This window comes from Erpetoichthys calabaricus, chromosome 2 (assembly GCF_900747795.2).
Source record: "Erpetoichthys calabaricus chromosome 2, fErpCal1.3, whole genome shotgun sequence".
Lineage (NCBI taxonomy): Eukaryota > Metazoa > Chordata > Cladistia > Polypteriformes > Polypteridae > Erpetoichthys > Erpetoichthys calabaricus.
In genome coordinates, this window is record NC_041395.2 from 288681475 (window position 1) to 288706057 (window position 24583).

The following is a 24583-nucleotide window of genomic DNA, read 5'->3' on the forward strand; positions in this document are numbered from 1 at the left end:
GTGAATCTGCAAAGGAAATAAGGTTAAAAGTTATTTCCACACTGAAAAGGAAAGATGCTTAAAAACACCAAATTTTGACTGTATAGCTTTCATCTAAATAGACAAAACTTTGGGCCTTTAGCCTGCTTTGAATTTAACCAGATGTTTACAGAGGTGTTTCTAGATGGATACACTACAGCTGCTCTGATGTCCACCATACCTCTTCAGCCCCCTGCCCCAGCTGGTAATCCCATAATCCTTTGTGACATGCATACACTGATGCCACTGTAAAACCTTTTATCTCCTAACCCTATGCCCCCATACATAACACAGCCTGTGTGCTGCAAAAGTCTGGAATGGAAACTTGACCATTTATTATTGAAAATTTGCCTATCCCCCTGAAAGTTCTGATCTGTGCCACTGTACCTACCAACCCTTGAGGTCAAAATGCACATGGTGATTGAAATTTGAGGTTTGCCGCTAATGGTTTAATTTATTCCCAATTAATGTGAAGTCTCAATTCAGGATCAGCAAGAGCTGCTTAATCAGAATAGCAAAGGTGCCAAGTATCACAACAGAACACTGAGAATTAAAACAAATGAGTTATTTCAACAGTTACAGCCTTGAGGCAAAGACCCTCAGGGTATCATTACTGATAGGGGGGTCACTCCACAATTTGTGGGCCCTGAACCTAAAGGCCATATCATCTGCCATAGCTTTATTTACTTTAGGAATTGTAAGGACTGCATCTGTGGAAGTATCAAAAAGCATTAAATCGGGGGACTAAATCAATAACTAACTAATTTCTCAAAAATAGGATCTCCTATTGGCCTCTAAACTTAACTGGAAATCTTGTAGAAACTAAATCACAGCAGTTATATGATCGTACTGCCCTCACTAGATAGATAGATAGATAGATAGATAGATAGATAGATAGATAGATAGATAGATAGATAGATAGATAGATAGATAGATAGATAGAGATACTTTTTCTTTTTAAATAAACTTTATTTTGCGCAATAGAAAACATAAACACATCAGTATTATATGTTAATAAATAAGTAACAATTTCACAATAAAGTTATTATTGTCCATGATAAATAATAGTTTTTAAACAGAAAGAAACAAATCATAATTGCATTACTCCACCACTACTGCCCAGTCTATGCCTCCTACACCACACACACATTCAAATAATTGTCTACAATAAGTGCACAGATACATTTTTTTACTCCAGTACTACACCCTCAGTACACTTCTCGTACTCCACACATAATTTTGAATCACCCTTTGAGATATTACCAGTACTTTCTATTTATTACTAGTTTGCCACCCTCAACAGCACATAGTACCTGTCCTGTTCCCCACATTTCGCTGAACATTTCAAGTTGTTAATTAGTTTCTGGTAAGTAAATTCAAGTTTCAGTCTACTTTTAATAAGAACTTTAAACAACAGCAGTGCGTCAGTCACCATTAGGGCCCACGATTTACCGCAGCAAGAAATCGTAAATTCCGCGGCATGTTTTTTTAAACTCAGCGGTGTACCGCGGCATGGCAAATGCAGTACCAGAACTCCATAAGACTAATTTGTAACCCAAGCAAAATAAATGCAATTTTTCTTATTCTTAATCCTTAATAATCAATCATAATTCGTAATACTAATCAAATAGGTATATCAAAGCGTTCACATCCGCACATTTTAATCCACAGATTTACTTTAGGCAAACGATGCTGAAACATATGTAGGCATAATATTATTCTCAACAAACTATCGAATAATGTTTATAAAGTTATTGTTTATTTATTGTTGAAGAATACGGCAGTGTAAGCTCGTAGATTTTCTTGTGACAGAGAACATCGCAGTGGTGACAACACCGATCCATATTTTGAGAATGAACGTTCCACATCAACAGAAGACATCGGCAACGCAATGTAAACTTTAGCAAGAGCTGCTAAGCGAGGCAGTCTGTCCTCTAAGGCACACCAAAAAGCAGTGATATCAGCTGGAATTACTTCACGAAATGCTATGTCCAGATACGCTTGCCATTCATCTGCTGCAGCCATCATTGTTGACACCGATTGTGCATGATCATCAAAATTCTTCGATAAGAGTGGTAGCTGTCATGGATCAAATATTTTCACAGATCTGAATGGGTCTATTGCCGGCTGTTTGGTTCCCACAAAATATTCTTCAAGTTTAGCAGCAGCATTGTGCTTTGCATCTTCACAGCTGCTGGTTGTAATTGGAAATCCGGACGATTTCAGGCAAGACAGTAAGTCAGACACTTTGTTGTAGACATTGACAGCCATGAATGACTGAGCCTCAAAAGAAGTCAGAGTGTTCATAATTGGCAGGCAGTGAACAGATACAAATTCAAGTTCAGCTCTCAGCTCGTTAAGTTTATCAGTACGTTGCAGCAACGCCGACAGCTTCTTTAACTGGACTGTAGCTCCACTGTGTTCGATTTCAGTAGCAACTCAGCGTGATACAGCACAGCCTCGAATCAAGAGTTCCATCTTGTGATGACTGGAGTTGGCGGCATGACTGCCTTTTCAACTTTCATTTGTCGCAGATGATGAAGATATCTAGCATGACGTCCTAATGCTTTAGAGAATATGGCCTTGACAGAAGCAGCCAGCATATCACAAAGTCATAGTGCTTCACGAAACTCTTCAACTAATGACAGGATGTGGGCCCAACATGTGACATGAACGGCATTTGACAGTATTCCTCGCAAACTGTCACGAAAACATTTTTTCATATAAGCTGCACTATCCGTAACAAACGCTACAACGTCATTGAAGTGCACATTAACCTCAGTCAGAGTACGGATAATTAGCTGCACAGTGCTTACATTTTTCACTTCGGTTAAAAAATCTGTGTTCACTAACATTGCTGTGCATTCATCTGGTTTAAAAGCATTGAGCGGTTGAATAAGCACATTCACAGCATAACGTCCAGCAACATCCGTTGTTTCATCGGCAATAACGACAACTTTCTGTCCGGCTAGCTTCGCTATTATATTAGCCTGTTGTTGGTTTTAAATTTTTGTAACGTATAATTCCCCAAGTGCATTAGCCTGCGGTATTCCACCACCGCCCTTCAGGTTCTTCTGCATAAAACTACGCATGGTAGGGTTGTCAACTTTCTCCAGTGGTATATTGGCTGCCATAAATGCTTCAACCAGTTCCATCACTAACGTATCTTTGGCAGCAGTTGATCATTCAATGCATCCGGTAATAGTACTTTGTCGTTTGCTGCTTGTGGGGTTATTTGTGGCCTCATGTTGTCGTTTATTTGCACGCTCTGTGTGCTTTTTTGTCCCCAGATGATCAGTTATAGTCTGGCATCTAACATGATCGACCAGTTCGTTACAAGTCTTGCACCACAGTAAACCACCTTCGGCATAGAATTTATCCTGTCCAAATTCTTTAACTCGCTGTTCCGGTCCAATATTCACAGCAGTTTTATTGCGTTGCTTGTTATTGGCCATACTCAAAGATTTACTAAATTTAAATAAGCCCAATTGATTGTAAAGTACACGATAGGTCAAATTGTTACCACAGCCAATAAATCAATTTAAAAATTGCTACAAGTACCACCAATGCTATAAATCGACTTAAAAAATTAATGTTTATACTCTTCCAACAGAAGGGCTAATGACGCAATGAGATGATGCAATAGGCTAAAGAAAGAACTTAAAGAAGTAATCAAAACTAATCATACTAATATCAATATGCCTCAAATGGTGAGATTTCATTCAGATTTGGTATTTTTTGCGGCGGTTAGGTTAATTCTGCATCGTGGCGATTTACCGCTGCAAAACCCTAAATTCCACGGCATGGTGTTAAATTCCACGGGCCGCGGTAAATTGTGGGCCCTAGTCACCATGAGTTTTTTTTCCTTGTTTCTTCTTGTTTTCAAGATTGCTAATTTAGCCAGTCCTAATAGGAAATTTCCATAGATAGAACTTTACTTGTCCCCAGGGGGAAATTTAGCTGGGGAAGGTACAATGGAAAAACAACTATAATTCTTAAGCATTATGATCTAAAACAACTTTCAGATGCTCATGATGACAATCATTATCCTACTTCTGGTTTGCAGCCAATTCAATTCGGTGTTTATTTTCAGTTTGTTTCATTCTGTTAATCTCACTTAAATGATGCCCATGGAAATGTGCAAAATCCCTGGTTACAAGCAGGACTCTACAGAATCTAACATAACATTTGAAAATAAGCATTTCAGAGGCCAGGAAACAGCTTTGGACAGGATGCCATTTCATTACCCATGCACATATGAATACTCACAGATGTCCAATTGTGTAACGTCAGTAAATCTAACCTATGGTAGGAAGACTGAAGAACCTGGAGGAAAATCTACAAAAGCACAAGAAACACAAGAGCTTCTGTGCAGGATGACTTGGGATGCAGCACAGGGCCCCTACAAGCTACAGGGGCCCCGAAATTAACAAAGATGTATGAAAAAATATTTGTTGTTTGGTTTTCATTTAAACTATTCCTGTGTCTAGATTATCCAGTCGTGGCAATAACACAGGTGGCACATAGGCTGTCAGAACATGAAGCACGTGTAAAAGAATACGATTTGTCATGTTACTGCCAGTTTTTCAGAAATGGCAAGTGACTACATTATACAGCAGATTCCAGTTCTAATGATGGTGAAGCACACGAAGGTGATGGCTTTGCTCAAATGGTAAGCTCTGATGTCACTTCTGAATACAGGTGGAGAAACAAGTGCTTTGGCCAACTTTCAAAACGGACATTCACTGATCTCTAGGCCACAAGACATATGTATCAGATAGAGATGACCCCTTACAGAATTTCACTGTGGTCATGTGTGAGAGCCTGTTAGATATAATTGTCACTGCAAGGCAACTGATCAAGTGGCACACACTGAAAGCAAAATACAAGGTGCACTTGTGGGCTGGGGACAGATGTGACAAGCTCCTAGCTTACTTTAATCCAGACGTTACAGAAGAGATGTACTGGCCAACAAAATGAAAATGAAAAACGTGTCGGCTTACTTGTCAGGTGTCTGGCATTTTCTTACCTGTTACATTGCAAAGCAGTGAGAAATATAAAATAAAGCTGTTGTTGGACTCACTGATAGATTCACTAAAGCTTACATATCTGAGAAAAATGATGTTGGTGATGAATCACTTGTGGTTTGGAAAAGTCATTTGGCAATGGGGCAATACAACCCTCATACAAAGCCTGAGTTGGATGTATCTCTTCTGAAGAGCAGGTAAAGTTTATTGGTGGTATCTCAGAAGTCTGCAAACTGACAAACATATTAAGCCTGTTGATGTGTTTTTATTTTTAATTTAAGTGAATTTTTATTTTCATTTTTTCTTAGTTTTAACATAACAACAGAAAATGCCATGCCCAGATGAAAATGCTTTTAAAAAGTTACCCTCCCTCTCTTCTTCTCTCTCTCTCTCTAAAAACACATAGTTGAAGCATCAGACTCTCTTTGTTTACAGCTACTGACATGGCACACTCTCTCACTCTCTCTCATGATGGAAAAATGTTTAGGAACACCTGTACACCTGCTTAACCATTCAATTATCTAATCGGCCAATCATATGGCAGTAGCACAGTGTATAAAAGCATGCAGATACAGGTCAGAAGCTTCAGTTAACATTCACATCAAATACCGGAATGTTGAAAAAATGTGATCTCTGATCTCCTGGGATTTGCTCACACAACAATCTCTAGAGTATACTTAGAGTGGGTCGAAATAACCAAAAACATCTAGTGAGTGGCAGTTCTGCGGACAGAAATGCCTTGTCGATGACAGAGGTCAGAGGAGAATGGCCAGCCTGAATTGAGCTGACAGAAAGGCTACAGTAATTTAAATAACCACTCTGCACAGCTGGGGTGAACAGAAAAGCTCTTCAACCAAACACCATGTTGGGTTCCACTCCTGTCAGCCAAGAACAGAAAGCTGAAGCGGGCACAAGCTCACCAAAACTGAACAGCTGAAGACTGGACAAATGTAGCCTGCTCTGATGAATCTCAGTATTTACTCAGGCACACAGATGGTAGGGTCAGAATCTGAGACCAACAGCATAAATCACTGCACCCAGCCTGCCTTGGGTCAACCATCAAGGCTGGTAGTGGTGGTGTAATGCTATCAGTAATGTTTTCTTGACACAATTTGGACCCTTTAATACAAATCAATTCACTTAAATACTATGGCCTATCGGAGTATTGTTGCCGACCACATCTTCTAATGGCTACTTCCAGCATTATAATGCACCATGTCACAAAGAAAACATTGTCTCAAACTGGTTTCATGAACATGACAATGAGTTCAGTGTTCTTCAGTGGTCTTCCCAGTCACTAGATCTGAATCCAACAGGACAGGATTTTCAGCATGTGTGACACAATCAAGGCAACATGGACCAGAATCTCAAACGAATGGCACCATGGCATACCCGAGCTCATCCCTTCACTCCCACTCTTTGATTTTGAATGCTAATATGAAGGCTAATCTCCAAGAAGGAAACCCTCTCCTCAACTCTTAAGATGCCACATCATGTTAATACCAATGCGCTAATACCTTCAAGGAAGACACACACCCCCGGTTCTTAAGTACTGAAACCTTCAAGAGGAATCGCACCCACTCGATGAATCTAATACATCATGTAACAGTAATTACATATCGTGAGGAGGAACAAGATGCCTACAACACAGAGTACCACCAGTGATTTGGTTTCATTGTTTTAAACCGGAAAATGTTTTAGAGGGGGCACCATTAGTCGATATAACCTAAAGGAGTCTTGTAGCCAAGAGCCGGCCCCAAATATCACTTATGATTTGGCATGCTGCTATCTTTTTATTGTGGCTATCCATACAGCTATCTCATATTTTTAAATTACTTGTTGTTCTTATGTTAGTTTGACATTTCATATTAGTTTTTCTGTGGTTGCCTCAAAACCCCCAGGGGGTTGTCAAACAATTCTTCACGCTCAGGCTAGTGAAGAATTGGATTGTAGTGATATGATCAACCCAGTTCTAGATAAGTGGTAGAAAATGAATAAATCATCAAGTACTACTGTATAGAAATTTAGAAAAGTACAATTTTGAACAGCAAGAACTTTGTCTCCGTTAGTATTGAAATGGCGCTAAGAAGTTACATCAGTCAGGGAGGAGTCAACCATAGTATGAGCTGGCATTCCATTACCTGGGCGCCTATTAAAAGCAGCAAGTCTGCAAAACCACAAGCAGAATCCCATCTAGTGCAAGGAGTCATTTTAAGGACAGCAAGGTACACAAGGAGTATACAAGGATTGCCAATGCACCATTTGATATTCTTTTCTATGCATTTGCAATAGAGTTCTATGGTTGACTTTTGAAACCTTGGCTTGTGATGGTTACTTGTCATCTGTGCTGCAATTGCTAATTAACATAAGTTTTGATACAGCATACTTTGTCCCTCATACTTTCAGAGAGTAAGCTCATATTGTATTCATAAGAATTACTTATGAATGTTTTGAAATTTCTTCAGTTTTTTTTGTCAGGCATTTCTTCAATCATTGGTATGAGAAACACGCACACGTGATATACTGTTGGACCCATCTTGGCCCTCTAGACCAGAAAAATCCTCATTTTAGGCTATTTTTGGATCATATTTTGTACCCTCTTATGATAAAGAGTAAATCAAAAGGGGTCTTTAGCAAAACTGATCTGAAGGACATTAAGTTGTGCATGCCACATCAATCAACACCAGTGGTTTCAAATTGTAATATTTAAACTTTTAAAAATTCATACTGAAACACACATTTTAATATTTTAAATATTTGTCACAACTATTCTTGTTTAATTTTTTTTTGTTCTTCAGATTTTTGCCATTCATTTTAAAGCTAAGACCGTGTAGTAGTTATTTACTCAACTCAGTGTGACTCTGAGACTTTGAAGTCAATGTGCACTCGTGGTATTTTGTATAGGTAAGCACCCAGAAATGAGGCTTCTAGCCCAGGGCTCCCCACACTCCTTAGTCCAGACCTAGACAGTGCTGAATGAGAATCATGAAAAAGAGTAACTTGCCCGCATAAACTGTTCCTGAATTGCCACCCTGCAGTACATATGTGCCCAAGGTAATGGTCAGACCAAGACTAGCGACACGGTGTAAAGTAGCCGGTGTCCGTCAGGTCCTTTCCGTTCCACTTTTACAGATAATTCCTTCAAGATAAAACGTCACTGGGGCGAATTTGTACTAGCATACGGAACACGGACTTCCACAGAGTGCCGTACACATAGCCTTCTGCGCGTCTATGACACGCCATCAGTTGTTGCCGGAAATACGTCACAAGCCCGGCCTCCCGCACCTTCCCCCGAGCGAATGAGCGTGAAATTGGAATGTTTCCGGAAATCAGCGAACTCGTGATGTCAGGTGGAGCTGGCCAGAGCCTCCAGAAGAGGAATGAGTGCGAGTGACTCGAGTCCTGGTGGCATTGCAGCGGCGCTGTTAGGCGCAAACGCAGGGCCGGTAGCCTTTGACGGCCAACGCGTTGGCTCCTTCATGGGCATCTGAGTCTTGTGGTGCGCCAGCCGCTTGAGGATATCGACGTCTGAATTCGAATCGCTTGACACGATGAAAGGATTCATCCTGGAAAAGCTGACCGATTTGTCTGATTTCACGAGAAGTGGTGACTTGCTGGAAGTTCTAAATCCTATCGAAGGCAACAACCAGGTATGGGATTTGGTACGTGTCAGTCCAGACGAGAGGCATATTCATGTCCTGCTCCCCGGGGGCCTGTGGACTTTCGACAGAGTTTCAAGAGCGCATCCTTTGCCCAAGACGTGCGGTAGTAACCTAGATCTCACGAACAGGCCAGTGCTGGAGCTGCTCTATTTGGATATCGGCATCAAAGGAAGCGCGGCGCTGGTCGCGGTGGTCCTGCAGAATGGAAGAGTGGAGTTTTGGAAATACAGCGAGCAAAAGAGCGGCTGGGATTTGCTGCAGACGTCGGAGCTATGCGACAGCTCCAAAGCCAAGGTGGTGTCGGTGTGTCACAGTGGACGGTCGCTGGTTTGGTGCGAGGAGAGACTGACTCCCGAATGCACTCTCTTACGGTACTGCGTGTGCTGGCGTTCATATGAAGTGGAAGAGCGGAGCGTCCATTTAGGGGGGGCTACGATCGCCTTGATCAACAGCCCCATCGTCAGGGTGCTCGCTTCGGGGGACTTGGTTTATATGCTGCCTTGTAAAAACGACGCACTTCAAAATGTCTCCAAGTTTTTCTTGACATTGTACACTAAGCATAACAGGATAGCCGTCTGCAGTCTGGACAAAGGGGAGTTGATAAGCAGGCATGTGGGCAAATACAAACTGTACGATTTTAAAAAACTACTGAGGGATTGCATTGGCGTCCTGGCAGCAAGCAGCCCACCGCAAATACGTGGAGTGTGCCCCACGGGCTCTGGAGGGCTCCTCTTGACTCTTGGCTCTAGAAATATCAGTCTTCTGGAGAAGAATGCAGTTGTAAGGCAGATCTTCAGTATGGATGACAATCATTCAGTTTCCAGCACGCAGGTTTATGGTCCTTTTCTTGCATTTATTGCAAGCAGGACTTTGTACATCCTTGATATAATTTGTGGCCAGTTGTTAGAGAAGATCACATTGAAAACTGACGCAGTGCTGAGCAGAAATGCTGCAGCTGAGCCGACAATCCATCTTCTTTCAGGAACTGGCCTCTACTCTGTGAAGGTGACGCATCAAGAACCAAGTGCCATCAAACCAGACACCGTCCTGGCCGAGTTTGTCTTCGAGGAGGCCTGTAAGTATTACCAGAGAAGAAGCCTGAGCAGCACGCAGCTAACTGTAGAAAAATTAAAAAATGGAGGCATGTTCCAAGCACCTATTGCTTTGTCTTCTATTATAGGAAACTATTTACAAGCCAGAAACGGCATCGATTTAAAGCCAGAAAAAAGTAACAATTCCAGACTGTTAGCATCCCTAGACACAGAGCTAAAGAGCCTACTGGCACTGGAGGAGCTCAAGTCACAGGTGGTGGCCACCTCTGAGATGGAGCTGGCCAGCTATTGTGAGACTTTGGTGGAGCAGGAGATTAGGCGTCTTCTGTATTCTGACATGGAAGCAGATAATCTTCAATATCTGAACTTCATTTTTAGAACATTTTCTTCTGAATTCTGGCAAGCCTTGCAGAGTCTCTTTCAATTCCATTGTAACGGAGAGGTCTCACTTTCCACTGGGGTGCCCCCAGAAGTGTGGAAGACAGTTTTATGCCCAGCTGCTACCTCTGTGAACAATAGACAGCAGCAACAGCAGCCTTTGCCAGTGTTTGAGCTGATTTGCCATTCATTTTTCAGATTCCAGCCAAAGTGGCTTCCTAAATTTGTGGAACTGGCACAGCAGCAATCAGGCACCACCTCCTGGAAAGACAATCCTGAAAATACACCCCTCTATAAACGTGCCTTGGCTCTCCTGCCCGACCGAGGAGAAAAACTAGGATTGGAGGTGGAGCTCCTGCTTTGCAGCCAGCGTCCAAATGCCATCATGCAAGCTTTCCGCATCCTGATTGAACAGCGGCAATGGGAACAGGTGACAAATGTTGCGAAGCACTTTAGTCAGCAAAGTCCACTTCTCAATAAGGAGATTTTCACCACCCTTTTGAGTGAGGTTTCCCAGCACAGAGACTTAGACCCTTATTTGGATTTATTATGGAGTTTATGCCCCGAAGATATGACTGTCACCAGCATCCTCAATATTGTTCTGAAAAGCCTACCACCTTCTGACAAGCAACCTGTGCCATTTTTACCCAGTGGTGATGGTGGTAGTCAGATGACCATAGGTGTGTTGAAACCACTGCTGGACAAAGTACTTCAGAGAGAGACTAAGCCACGAGAAGGGTATGCAGACATCCTCCACACATCAGGCTTCCCTCCTCCAACCCCACCGCGAGTGCGAAAAGGAATACCAAGCAGTGTTGCTGAATCTGAAGCACATCCCCAATCTTCTGAACCTGTGTTCAAGCTGCAACCAGCCAATTTACCAGCAGAGAATGGTTTTATATTCCTTTGAGGAAATATGCAAGTGCCGCCTCTGTCAGACGTTCCCTGCTAGACCAATCTGAGACATAAAGCTTGCTTGCACACATCCGACATTTTCAGCCGATTTCTTATTCGGTGTAGTTTTCGTTATGCACCAGAGGTCAGCTGAAATCTGTATATTATTAACAAGTGAAAAGTTATGGTTTTAATCACAGTTGAATTTCTGAACAATTATGTTTAAAAATCTAAGGCAGTTAGTTGTCTTAGTATGTTCATAGTATGTGTATAACAACTGCTAAACCAGCATGAAACAGTTCTGTGCTGGAGAAAAGTGTAAAACCAAAGATGTGGTGTTGCCTCCAATCCAAATGCTGGCATTGAGAGAAACTTGTTCACTGGTCAGACCTGAACATCTCAGTTTGGTACTACTTTTGGCAGTGGCTGGTGGGTAGGGAATGCTGTGTGTGTGGGTGGGTTTTTTTTTTGTTTTTGTTTTTTATACTTTTTGAGTGTTTGTGTATTCAGTGTCACTCTTTTTATGTTTATTCAGCACTCTTAAGAGGACAGTGCATTGGTATTTGTATTTCCCGGGCCTTTATTCTCAGGTTTATGCTATGTTGAGTCTTTTAAAAGGACATACCAAATACAAAAGAGACTTTATTTGAAATGGGTAAAAATTTACCAAACTTATGAAATGGTAACATATTGAAAAGAAAATTGCAGTGAAACATGAATAACAATTGTGGTACCCAGTGTTCCATAAAGCCTTCCTGAGTGAAAACTCGCCAAATCAACTAACACTGCTTCTCAGTGTCATACACTGGTGAATGTGCTTGTAAAGTGCTCAGCCCTGGGAAAACAGCATCACTCATCGGTAAGCTTCAGAATATCAGTGGACAGCATGCATTCAATAAAAGGATACTTTGGATATTCCTGTCATTGTCTGTTACTTCAAAGGTCTACTGACTGTTGATTCTGCATGAAGCTTTACTGTATGTCAAGTCATTCAGTATCAAATAGTGCTTCCATCTGAAGCTGTATCATGGGACATGGTTTTGTGTGCTATCCCACAGCTCCGCAGGGCTGGGTTCAAATATTAGTCTGATGTGTGTGTATTGTGCACATTCCCCTGGTTTTCTCTTAAAACTGGTATGCAAAAAGAAAGTGTGTATGTGTGGGGGGATGGTGGTGTCTCGTACAGCATTGCTTTCTGCTTTGATCTTAATGCTAATTGAACAAGTCTTATCTCTGACTCATAAGCACATCTGGAAAGTATGGGCGTACAGAAGTTCACAAGTCACATGAAAATATTTGTTTATTATAGATTATTTTCATTTTGGAATAATATTTAAAATTGATTAAATAAAGAATGGTAATTGGTGGTCTGCAGTGTAGCCAAAATGGTTGCTAACTCGTATCCATCCAATCCTGTTTAATGGTTGTGTTGCACCAAAAGAGCTAATATAATCCTCAATCCTATTTAATTCCAAGGCTTTATCTTTCAATAGTTGACATCTTTTAAATGTGCAGAGATTCCAGGTATTTCTGTACTCCACAGCAAGGTAAATAAGATGTACTTTGTGAACACATATGCTTACAATAGCTCACTTGCACAAAGTGGCCTGCTAAATGTTGGGGTTTGAAATGACAGCCTTAAACTTTACAATTCAACACTACCAGTCAAAATGATTTTTATTTTATTTTGATTTGATATACCGTCAGATCTGTAATGACTAACTAAAATTACAGAGCTCCATGAGTAACTTCCAAGTACAACCAGTGTAGATACTCAATGGTGAGCCATTTTTGAGCACACCTTTTTTGCCAGCTTTTTTTGTTTTTTGGCAACCTTTTTATCATTAAAATATTTACACAGTAGGTGTATTGGAAAGATGAAAATGAAATAACATTGACATTTTATTAAGTCCTAAAAACAGAATGTGTTGGTTCATTGGACATACAGTGTTGCTTGAAAAGCCATCCTTTGATCAATGAATTACAGCATGAAGCAGAAAGATGTTACTGGCAACATACAGGCGTGTGAAAAAGTGATTTGGGTAAAAGCAGTTCGCTACGAGGTTTGTTCAGGAAAAAGAAAACAGAGTGTGAAATGAAGGAATGTTGTTTTAGGCTGAACAATGTATTCTAGAATAGTTTATGGCCTTTTATGAGAAACAAAATAAATACAAAGACATCCCAGAAAGTAGAACTGAGGAGACAAAATAACACCGCTGCCTCAGCACTGCTGAAACCAGGGGTTGACAATCAGACCCATTCCTGTTTGTGTGGTGTTTCTGAATTTTCCATGTGTTCATGTGGGTTTCTCTTTCTTCCTTTGGAATTGCAGTTTCATCCCATAATTTTAGAGATATGTACAGTATATTACAAGCATTGTTAACTCTAAACCACCATGTTAAGAGGCAGTATGGGTGTGCTGTAAGATGGGAGTAGCATATCCTCCAGAGTTAGATTATGTCTTGCACCCGACAATGCCGAGATACAATCAGGCTCTACCAGCTCTTGTATAATAAATGGATGGGGTCGGTTATAGGGCTGCATCAGCATACATCTGTAAAGGAAAAAAGTTAATTTATCTGCTTAAAGGGAAGAAGGTTTGAGACAGAACATTTTGGCTGTTTAGCCTTCATCAGGTGTGGAACTGAAAAGAAAACTGCAGGTAACAAATATAGGAGGAGAAGGAGGGAACAAAACCAGGGCAGATGGAAGGAGAAAAGGTGAGAGTAGGCAGGAAAAAAAGCTGCCATTAGTGAAGCTGAAGAGACAGATTAAAAAAGTCCATCATTAAGACCTGGAGAAATGTTTGATCCCAGGCAGAGTATGACCTGAAATATACTTTTTAAGAAAAAGCAGATAAAGTCCAACCAAGGCCACCAAGTGAATGAAAATGGATGGATGATAATAGTACTGTATAACAAAAGCAAACTTCATCCTTAATCATATGAACTAATTCACTGTAAGAGGCCTACAGGCCTCCATTTGTCACCAAACTCTTAATCGGCAGCTAAATTAAGTGTTTTATAATATTAAGAATGTTAAATTAGCCTTCCTTAATAGTGAATGTTTATTGTTTTATAGTTATATTAGCGCTAATAAGTATTTTGTGTTATTTTAAATCACACTGCTCAATTTGGCGGTTGGTGGAGCAGTGGTAGTACCAGGGTTTCTTATTCTGAGTGCTCCGCAGGTTAGGTGGATTGGTGATACCAGACTGGTTTGTGTGTGTTCAACCTACAATGGCCTGCACCCTGTCCAAGAATTGTTCTTACTTTGTGGACAGTGTTTTCTGGGACAGGATCCATCTGGTTTTGAAAGTGGATGGACGAATGCTCAATTCAGTCTAAAATTGGTGGCTAGTTTCGTTCTCTGTGAAGAACTGAAATATGATATTGAAAATGTCTATCAGAAGCAGTGTACGCAGAGAGATCACCCTAAGAAGGAAGATGGGGTACAACTTAAGAATATAAAAAGTCTAAAAGCAAAACACATCTTTACCAATATTTGTTCATGCAATACTTCAAACCGTGTCAGACAATGAACCTTTTTAAAAATGCGGCTAATCTGTAGACAACACTGCTGAAGATGCAGACCATTATGAAAAGTAGCATTCATGGAGGTTTTCCAAAGTAAAGCTTGGTGAGCTCTTTTGACACTTTACTAGGTGCCAGACCTTAATTTCAGTGTTCTACAGATATGCTGTAGCTAGCCAGCGACTGCATGTGTGCCAACTGTTTTTACTACAAGAAACAAATGTGTGGGGGTGTCTCTTATCAGTTGTGTGGAATGAGTGGTGCATTTTTAATGGATTTCTGTTGTTAAGATTATTGACCCTCCATTAAAGACTGACATCATAGCATTTAGGAGGAATTTCTCATTGTTTGAGGCCAGACAAAGTTGAGTGTTTTATTAATGCAGTTGTTCTCCAGGAATTTGTTTGCTCACTTCCTTCACTAGGTTTGTTATAGCCCCTTGAAGATCAAGATTCAGATACCAACTGAACTCAGTGATTGTTATTTAGTAATATTAAAGGAAATCATTTAGATGCTGTTAAGATTCAAAAGAAAACTAATCACTTGTGCCCAAAGCTCTGCAACAAATTCACAGTTACTGGTATATTATCTATATATGTGTTTATAATATTGGTTGTGGGTAGCTGTTAAGGGCTGGTGTGTTTGGATTAATTGAAAATTGCCACAAAACTAACATGTACAGGATCAGAATGTTTATAGAAGATGGGATAGTGACAAAAAACTTAACACAAACAGAAATCAGCTGCATGCCAACAGTGAAAGTTGAGCTCTGATTATTGTAGCTTGGAAGCAGCAGCGCTTCCTGTACCTTCTAGTGTAGAATGGACTTCCTGAACTCTGCAGGTGCAGATGCCCACGTGCCAGTTTCCACCTGTAGTATGGCTCCTTTCTGAATTGAACATGAACATTGAAAATTAATCTATCTTTATATTAATTAATAGTATGCAACATCACAAAGCAAATTAAACGGTGAACAAAATGAGATTATTAGTGGTGTCAAAACAAGAACACTGAAGCAGTATGTTCTGTATGTCTATAAGAAATTCAGCAAAAATGAGTTTGCTTGACAATTTCTTTCTATTACAGCTGCTTGACGACGTGCACACACATAAAAACTGAACTGTATGGTGAAAAATGGTTATTTCTTAAATTTAGAAGTAATTTAAATTATCAGAAAAATCATTCTTAGAATGAGAAAACACTCATAACCGTACAAAGTGAGTCATTTATGCAAAAAGATATAAATACTGTCTGTTCCTCAAACCTTTTCTCCATCTGTATTTAGTCTGTATCCGGGGGACAAGAACAATTTTCATCTCTAAAAACATTACAGAATGAAGATGAGGCCACTAATAAAAACAAAGGGACAGATTACAGGCATAAATGGTCCTCCAGAGTGGTGCGTCAGAGAGCTTTGGTGTAAAATAATCTGACTAGGAGGGCTTCACAGAGGACAGTTTATTTCCTCCTATGCGCTCCTGAATTCATCTTTTCCCAATGTTTTTGAAGGCTCCATGTATTATAGTAGATTTATTTATCAGTCAATGTAGCCTTTGATAAACAAATGGTTAATTATTTTTGTGTCTCCTTTCATTCACTTTGGAACATACTTCTCAACTGTTTACAGTAGGTTCATTAGAAATACAATGAATATAAAATTGTAAATAGAGGAAGAAACTGCTAGTATGGAAAAACTGTGGCTCCATTTTCAAAAAAGCATTTCTTAAGATAAAAAGTGCATACAGTAAAATAACTTACACTTCTGCTTATTAATCTCTGGCATGTCAGTTCATAGTGAAAAACAGATGGAACTCAGTCAGTTACAATACTATTTATTTAGAGAGAGAGTGAGAGATGCCATGGTTCACTGTCACCTTAAGAAGGAGAATGCCAGCTCTTAAAAAACGATCTGACAACACTCCAGCAATTCTAATGGAAGTGCTTTTTGTGCAGAACAGAAAAATATACCATATCATATCAGTGGTTTGATTTTTTTAGACCATGATTGAAAAAATTCTCATTGCTTAAAGCTGCATATAATAGGAGAATACTGTAATGTAATTTCTCCTGTCTTACTGAGCTAAGTAAATTGCCATTCAGGTCTCTAAATGAGGTTCAATCCCAGGAAAAGCAGATTAAGTGGATGAAAACTGAGTGCATCTCATCACTGTATACAGAACGTTTTACAGGCCCAGCCAGAATTACACTGGAGCAGATCTCTTAAATTGTCATGTCAGTTTCTGCTTATTAGCTTCACAAAGGGAGATGTTATGCCCAGCAGAGGCTTTCAATTGTAATTCAAGACTGAGTGACAGGTTTAAAGTTAACAGTCTAATTCACCTGTGAAATGGGTCGAGAAATCCCATTAGTGCTTGTAAGGTAAGGCAGTTTTAATCCAGGCCACCCATTTGTTTTTGTTGACCCATTTTATCAAATTGTTGGGTCATAGGGTCCACGGGGTGGTAGACTTTGTGTTATTATGTTACTCTAAGCATATTTATAATCTTTTTTTTTTTGTGCAGTGACATTGTTGCTATTCATACTATACTAATTGCTTATTTTTCACAGTCAAAAACAACTCCTTAGGATGATTGTGTAACAATTACAGATGAAAAATGTACTTTCCAAAGCACTTTCAACATGGCTTGTATTTGACTTTAACAAAAAAACACCTTGCTACGTGACTTTTAAAGGTGTCTTAAGCTACACTAACAAATGCTGACATGACAACAACAGTTGCTGTATAGTTTGATACCTACAAGGAGGAACTAAGACCATGCTACATTTATATTGGGAATTAGAAATGATATACCAAAATACAGATTTAGCATGTGCCAGGGAGTTGCAATGATTTATGAAATAAAAGGCATACTTTTTATTATCAGCAACAGATGTTTGTGTGCCCACAATAGTGCAAGAATTCAGTTAAGTATTGTATATACTGTATCCACCATCTTTCAAAGATAAGATTACATATTCTATTATCCTAGTTATAAGGACATTACAGGCAGTGTAGTTATATTGTAATCAGTAACAGTTTAGGTATTGCAAAAATGCATCTATTACTCATTTACTCTTATGTAACAAGAACTTAACAAAGACTTCTTTTAGTTTTAATCATGGTTATAAAGAATCAGTGAATAGATTCTTTATTTTTGTGCTGTGCCATTTCATATGCTGCTTAATTACTTATGGATACTAAGGATTCACATGTCTTATATTGTTAACAGATGTGTTTTTGCAGTACCTAAACTAAAGTGTTAGCATAATTGACTAGTTGATACCATTCAACATTACGTAGCTCATCAATTCCTATTCATTCAATGTGTGTAAAATATGGGTGAGGTGACATATTAATTAATTGAACTAATAATAAACAAATTTAAATTTTTATGTCATTGATTCTCTTTCTAAGTGAGATTGCATTTGTGTTCCCATTATTAACCAAAACTCCAATCACCTACTTTTGGAACCTGCTTCTTTCTTTCAAGGATGATGGAGCTGGTGCACACCCTGGGCTGTCTGTCAATCCCAGTGCACATTCTTGAGCACAACAATACTCACTTGCATTAGGCCAATTAAGCTAATACACATCTTCAAGTCAAGTCAAGTTGGGGAGCATGCACTGGTACAGTGCGTTGCCGCATCCACCACACGACAAAACAGCTCAGGATCCAGGTTGGCAACCCCCCCAGGCAGACATGAGGTCTACTCCCACCCTCCGGAAATGGCCGTCTATCTGCCGCAGCCAGTTGTTACGTGGGCGACCCCTTGGCCTGGTCCAGCCACTCGGGTCCCCAACAATGAGGATCCTATGAGCTGGATCACCGTCGGGGAATCGCGCCACATGACCGTAGTGCTGTAACTGACATTTCCTCACAATGCAGGTAATGTGCCTCATTCAGGACTTCATGAGCAAACGCTCATTTGACACAAAGTCAAACCAACGGTACCCAAGGATTTTCCGGAGAGACACAGTACCAAAGGAGTCCAGTCTTCGTCTCAGGTCACTGGATAGCGTCCATGTCTCACAACCATATAGCAAGACAGGAAGCACCAGGAATCTAAAGACTTGGACCCCTTTCCAGCGACCTCATGACCCCCATACTCTCCTAATCTGTCTACGGACTTCCTAGGAAGAGTCACCAGAGACATGAATGTCACTGCCGAGGTAAGTAAACCTATCAACAAGGTCGACACTCTCTTTGCAGACAGACACATTGCTGATGGCTCTGCCCAAGAAGTCATTAAAGGCCTGGGTCTTGGTTTTTATCCAGGGCACTCACAAGACCAGACACTCAGACTCCTTGCTGAGTCTCTCAAGAGCACCGATCAGAGCCTCCATTGACTCCGCAAAGATCACAGCATCATCAGCAAGGTCAAGATCCATGAATCTTTCTTCAACAGATGCCCCACAGCCGCTGGACCCCATGACCTTGCCCATCACTCAGTCCATACAAGCATTGAACGGAGTAGGAGCAAGACCACACCCGTGACGAACCCTAGAATCAACAGGGAAAAACACAGAGGTTCTGCCTCCACTCTGCACAGCACTCACAGTACCAGTGGAGGTATCTATCTATCTATCTATCTTCTGGAGGTAGAAAAAAAATTACCTCAAAAAAATGGACATAGGAAGCTATGTAAACTCCATACACGCTATGCTTGGGTTACGATTCAAACAGATTTTTTGAGCTGTGAATGAACAGTACTATCACTCCAATGTTATTACACTTGTGACATTCAGCCATTTCCCATCCCACAAAATGCATGCTATATAAATGCAACTTATTGTTATTATTATTCAGAGTCTCAGGGACTTCTGTCTGATCTCCTTTTATTAGAACTGTGTATTGGGTTCAGTAGTTCAACTCTGGACTCTTTTTTAAACGCTATGTTGTTCTTTTCCATAATAAGGAGACAAAACCTGAACATATATTAATATATGTAGTGTGGTTTCACTAGTGCATTATATAGCTTATGTATAACCTCTTTTGATTTATATTCCACTTAGTGCATTACATAACCTTTTAGTTACTTCTGTACTCTGGCTGGTTGTAGACACTGACATATCTCTTAGGACTTCTCTGTCTTTTTCATGTGGACTTTATAAACATAGACCTGCTTTGTGTATGTGAACCTAACATTTTTACTTTCTTAAACTTCATTTCCTGTATATAAAGAAATAATTTTTTGTCCAGTTCAATTGGCAATGATTCTATAAACTCTAGGGTATTTGTTAAACCAGCTAGTTTAGTGCTATGTCCAAACTCAGGAAGCATTTGTAGTTAATATTCGTATTGTCACTGTGCTCATCAACACAACTGAGATAACTGTGAGGTCTCATGAGACCACCAAAGATTTTTTACTCCTTCTTGTATACTTCCTTGTGTGTTTGTCTATAGTATGCATCAGTATGCTTGGTTCCAATCAGTGTGTGGGCACATGCTAAAACTAACATTTATATAAACAGTAACTCCAATGTCAGGACATCCCACTTTTTTGGACAACATTCTGAAAAAAGTACATAAACATTTTTTGTTGCCATTCACAATGTTGTTTATGAGTTGTTGTTGGTAAAATGTCCCAGCACTATAAATAAAGCTCTGTATTAGATAGATTTTCAGATGAGTTATGTAAATTAAGAAGCAACACATCTAGAAACTCTTTGATACCATCTATTTTGGATTGTGTTCCATGAACTCATCGTTTTCAGCTTTTATACCATGTGTGTAACCACTGACATACTGCACCCTGCATCACCGTCTAATCTCTCATGGGGTATCTTAGTGAAACACTATGTCAGTAGTGTGTCTGCTATCATAGTCAAAATGATGGAACTGATTAACAACCTCTCTGTTAACTTGTCAAGCGAACTGTCCTACATGTTATCCGGGTTGACTAGATTACTTTCTTTTTATAAGAAGTGACATTATTTATAGTTACCAGGAACATATCTAGTATGCAGGAACTTCTGAAAGATACACTTCAAGGGTTACAAAACACTTATTACTAGAATGGTTGTGACTTACTTACTAACACAGAATTACTTACAATCATGAAGATGATATCCGTCATCAAAATCTTGCTGGGCATAAGAAATCACAATGTCAACTGGGGCCAAATGGGATTTATTTTTCTGAAGTACTATAAAAATAATAATTTACAATATTCAATTATGTAATTACATACACACGTTTATTATGCATTTCTCAAAAAGATTATTTTCATAAATACAAATATCTTTCAAAAGAAAAAACTGTTTTAAATAAAAATTAGTAAAATACATCCATTGAGGAAAGACTTCTATGTCTGGTATGATCCGTTATTCTTGGTGCCACTTTGATTTTGTGAATAATGCATGGCAGGTTTTTCAAAAACAAATACTTCTCCTCCCAACAGCCCAACAAATGTTCACATGAAGATGCTGACTGGTATATAACTTTTGTCAGGATATGCTTTAATCAGGGATAATTACACCTGTTTCATCTTCTTTAAAAGCAATAACAAGACTTCCAACAAATGCTAAAGCCTTATTAATACTAATTTTTGTTTAAGCTAAATATTTTTGTAAATCCATCTTACTAGTCAAATTTTCTTTCTACTTCAGTGGTAAAAACTATAATACTTTGGTTTTAAAAATCACATTCAGTGTGTATATATTCAACATTATTTGTAAATCCTGAAAATAAAGATAATGAAAATTAAATCAAATTTTCCTTTTCTTACTATGGTAATATCAAAAGTTTTCTGTAAAAGTAAAAACATTTAATTAAATTTGCCTAATACAATACATTCTTAAATCATTTTAATTTGACAGACCACAAAAAAACAAATAAGCAAGTTGATCAAGAATAATTTGTTTAACTAGTAAAAAAATAATAAAACAGGGAACAAATTCCAGTTACACTTATGCCATATAAACGAAATAAACAAATAATCTATGATGCTTTGTTTATTGATAGTGTACTTTAATGTTTTTGGTGGACAAAACTGGCTTTGACAATTATTACTTGAAACAATATAATATTGCGCATCTCATTTTGCAAATTAATCTGACATACAGCTCCAAAGAACATCAGAATATATTAGGAAGGTCCCATCACAGGATGAGCACATCCTCACACAAACACACACACACACATACACAGGGACAGTAAAGACTGGCACTATTCTCAGAAATGTTTCAGCTCTATGTTACAGTTTCAGATTTCCTTCAGTGAATCCTCTTGTGTGCAAATGGTGTTTCTGCATGATTTGCTTAGTACTATTAAAAACAAACCATCTATCCACTTTCTAATCTGCTTGTACAGTGCAGATTACAGGGAGCCAAAGTAGTTACTATAAATGATTCAACAATCCTTAAGCCAGTTTTTCTGATGACTGTGGTAGCCTGTCCTGTAGGGGTCTCCCTAACACCACTGAACACGCACTAGTTTAGTATGAGTATTACTAGGGTGTTGTACCATGTTAGCCATTATGAATGTAGAGAAAAGCCAAGCAAAATGACACCTTTTATTGGCTAACTAAAAAGATTACAATATGCAAGCTTTCGAGGCAACTCAGGCCCCTTCTTCAGGCAAGATGTAATACAGAGACTGAAGTTCCCTATGTTTATATACACACTCTAGGACAAGAATCAACATTGGTAAATCTTTAAATGAGAAATTTTAAATGTAAAAAATTAATAGATTCATTCAGGCTAGGGTTAATTTAACAAGAGAGAAAAGAACAATGTATTGTCAAGATCTCTGGATAACTGTCCAACAAAGTCTTTTGAAGTTCATTACACATTACAAACTTCAAAAGACTTTGTTGGACAGTTATCCAGAGATCTTGACAATACATTGTTCTTTTCTCTCTTGTTAAATTAACCCTAGCCTGAATGAATCTATTAATTTTTTATATTTAAAATTTCTCATTTAAAGATTTACCAATGTTGATTCTTGTCCTAGAGTGTGTATATAAACATAGGGAACTTCCGTCTCTGTATTACATCTTGCCTGAAGAAGGGGCCTGAGTTGCCTCGAAAGCTTGCATATTGTAATCTTTTTAGTTAGCCAATAAAAGGTGTCACTTTGCTTGGCTTTTCTCTACATTAGTATGAGTATGTAAAAGAAACTATCAAAAAGAACTATACACTATACCTAAATAAATCTATGTTTTCCTTTCACAGTACAATCATTTACTGAATAAATAGAACTCTATCAGTGATTATTTTTTATTCGCCAAACTGCAATAAATAAGATTAAATAAAGAAATTGGAAGTAACTCACCTCATAGTTTAGAATTGCTTACTATCTGCTGAATCACAGCCACTCACAGAGTTACAGCAAAGAAAAGAGAAAATGTCTGTTATGTTAAACACAGAACAGAAAAAATATAAAATCTACGAGTGTTTGTTATTTTGAATTGTGGAATTTTACTGTTGAACACTAACGTGGCTGGAATGGTTTAACTGACTTTATAGGCTTCTCGCTCTTATGAAATAAAATTTAGCAATGTCATAGGTAATGAGGGTGTCACGGTGGTGCAGTGGTAGTGCTACGCCCTCTCAGTAAGGAGAAGAAGTTTTGCATCCCGGGTCATTCCTGCATGGAGTTTGCATGTTCTCCCCATGTCTATGTGGGTTTCCCCCAGGTGCTCTAGTTTCCTTCCACAGTCCAAAGAAATGCAGGTTAGGTGAACTGGTGAACCTAAATTGGCCCTAATGTGTGATTGATGGGTGTGTGTGTGGGTTTGCCCTGCGATGGTCTGGCACCCGGTCCAGGGAGTGTTCCTGCCTTGCACCCTATGCTAGCTGAGAAAGGCTCCAACAAATCCCTGCGACCCTGTTCAGAACTTTAAACAGTTTGGAAAATGACTAATGACATAGGTAATGAGGACTGATATAGTCAGGAAATGAAAACATTTTCAAGGTGTGGAAGCAGGATGTACAGTAAATTGTTTGCAATTCACATTTTAAATTTAATTTTATCTAAACCAGATATTAACAGAACAGTTGTTTTATTTTAAAACTGAACCAAAGATGCATTTTATACTGAAATTAGTAGAATGAAACCACATATTGTCATGTCTTAAGCCTGTGCAAAAGGATTTCCATGTCTTCCTTCACCATATTCACTTCTATGTCTTCACTGGTAGCATGGAATTAGTGTACATCATAACAGGAGTCCTACAAACACAATATACAAATAAACAGCTATCACATGTTTCTGGAAGAATTATGACAAATATATTAAAATATAATATCTCTTAATTATTCAAAAGAATGCCACATATAACCAAAAGAGTCTCTCCACTCTGAGGGTACACAGGGCTGTAGTAATATTTCTGCATGTGACTTTTAGTACAATTTTTCAGCTTTCTAAATGTGGAAATCTTTTAAATGATTCAGTAAACAAATCAACTTCCTGTCTAAGAAAATCCAGACTGTTGAAATTTTGAGTTTAACGTTTAAGAAAACTTTTTAACTTGGGTCATTACCAGAATGAAAAAATGCATCAAATCCTATACAGATTCTTCTCTTGTTTTGCAAAAAGATACATAAAAGTATAAATAATTTAAGGAAATACCTATTTTACTTACTGGGAGTCAAAAATGTTATGCGCTCCAATAATAAAGATAAAGTTTTACTCCAGTGAACTCTATTCCTGGAAGACCAGCGTGTGTGTGCTGTTTTTGCAACCAATTATTTGAATTAAGTTTGAGCCAATTCTTGCCCAAAATATTTCAAAACTAATTATGACATTTTTCTTTGGCATTTAAATGCACTCAGTCTTGGAGAATGGAGAAGGGCTTTAGGGACTGAACATAAATAGGAAGACAGAACATATGAACTTTAATGATGATCAGGACTCAAGAGTTAGATTGCAAGGAAATCTATTCAATAGAGTGGATACATTTAAATATCTAGATGTAAACACGAAGGTTAAAAGTAAGGATTTTAAGACAGTGGTAAGACTATCAATGATGCATGAAGCGAGATATGAGCAGTAAAGGGAGTGCAAGAGAAGAAA

General features: G+C 38.8%; 2 protein-coding genes across 2 annotated transcripts in view; one reads left to right on the top strand and one right to left on the bottom strand.

Moving 5' to 3' along the window:
* Positions 1–8375: 8375 nt before the first annotated feature.
* On the top strand, positions 8376–11944 carry LOC114647157 (BLOC-2 complex member HPS6). The gene has a single exon (XM_028795714.2). The coding sequence runs from the start codon at positions 8597–8599 to the stop codon at positions 11045–11047; it is 2451 nt and encodes an 816-aa protein (XP_028651547.1). The 5' UTR covers positions 8376–8596; the 3' UTR covers positions 11048–11944.
* A 10829-nt stretch (positions 11945–22773) lies between these two features.
* prom2 (prominin 2) overlaps positions 22774–24583 on the bottom strand; it is a 170540-nt gene continuing 168730 nt past the window's right edge. Inside the window, exon 25 of the mRNA XM_028795719.2 lies at positions 22774–23739. Coding sequence (XP_028651552.2) covers positions 23691–23739 — 49 coding nt within the window. The 3' untranslated portion in view covers positions 22774–23690. The remainder of the gene's footprint in view (positions 23740–24583) is intronic.

Coding starts and splice junctions, on each gene's coding strand:
- LOC114647157 (XM_028795714.2), top strand. CDS start 8,597: ATGAAAGGATTCATCCTGGAAAAGCTGACCGATTTGTCTGATTTCACG.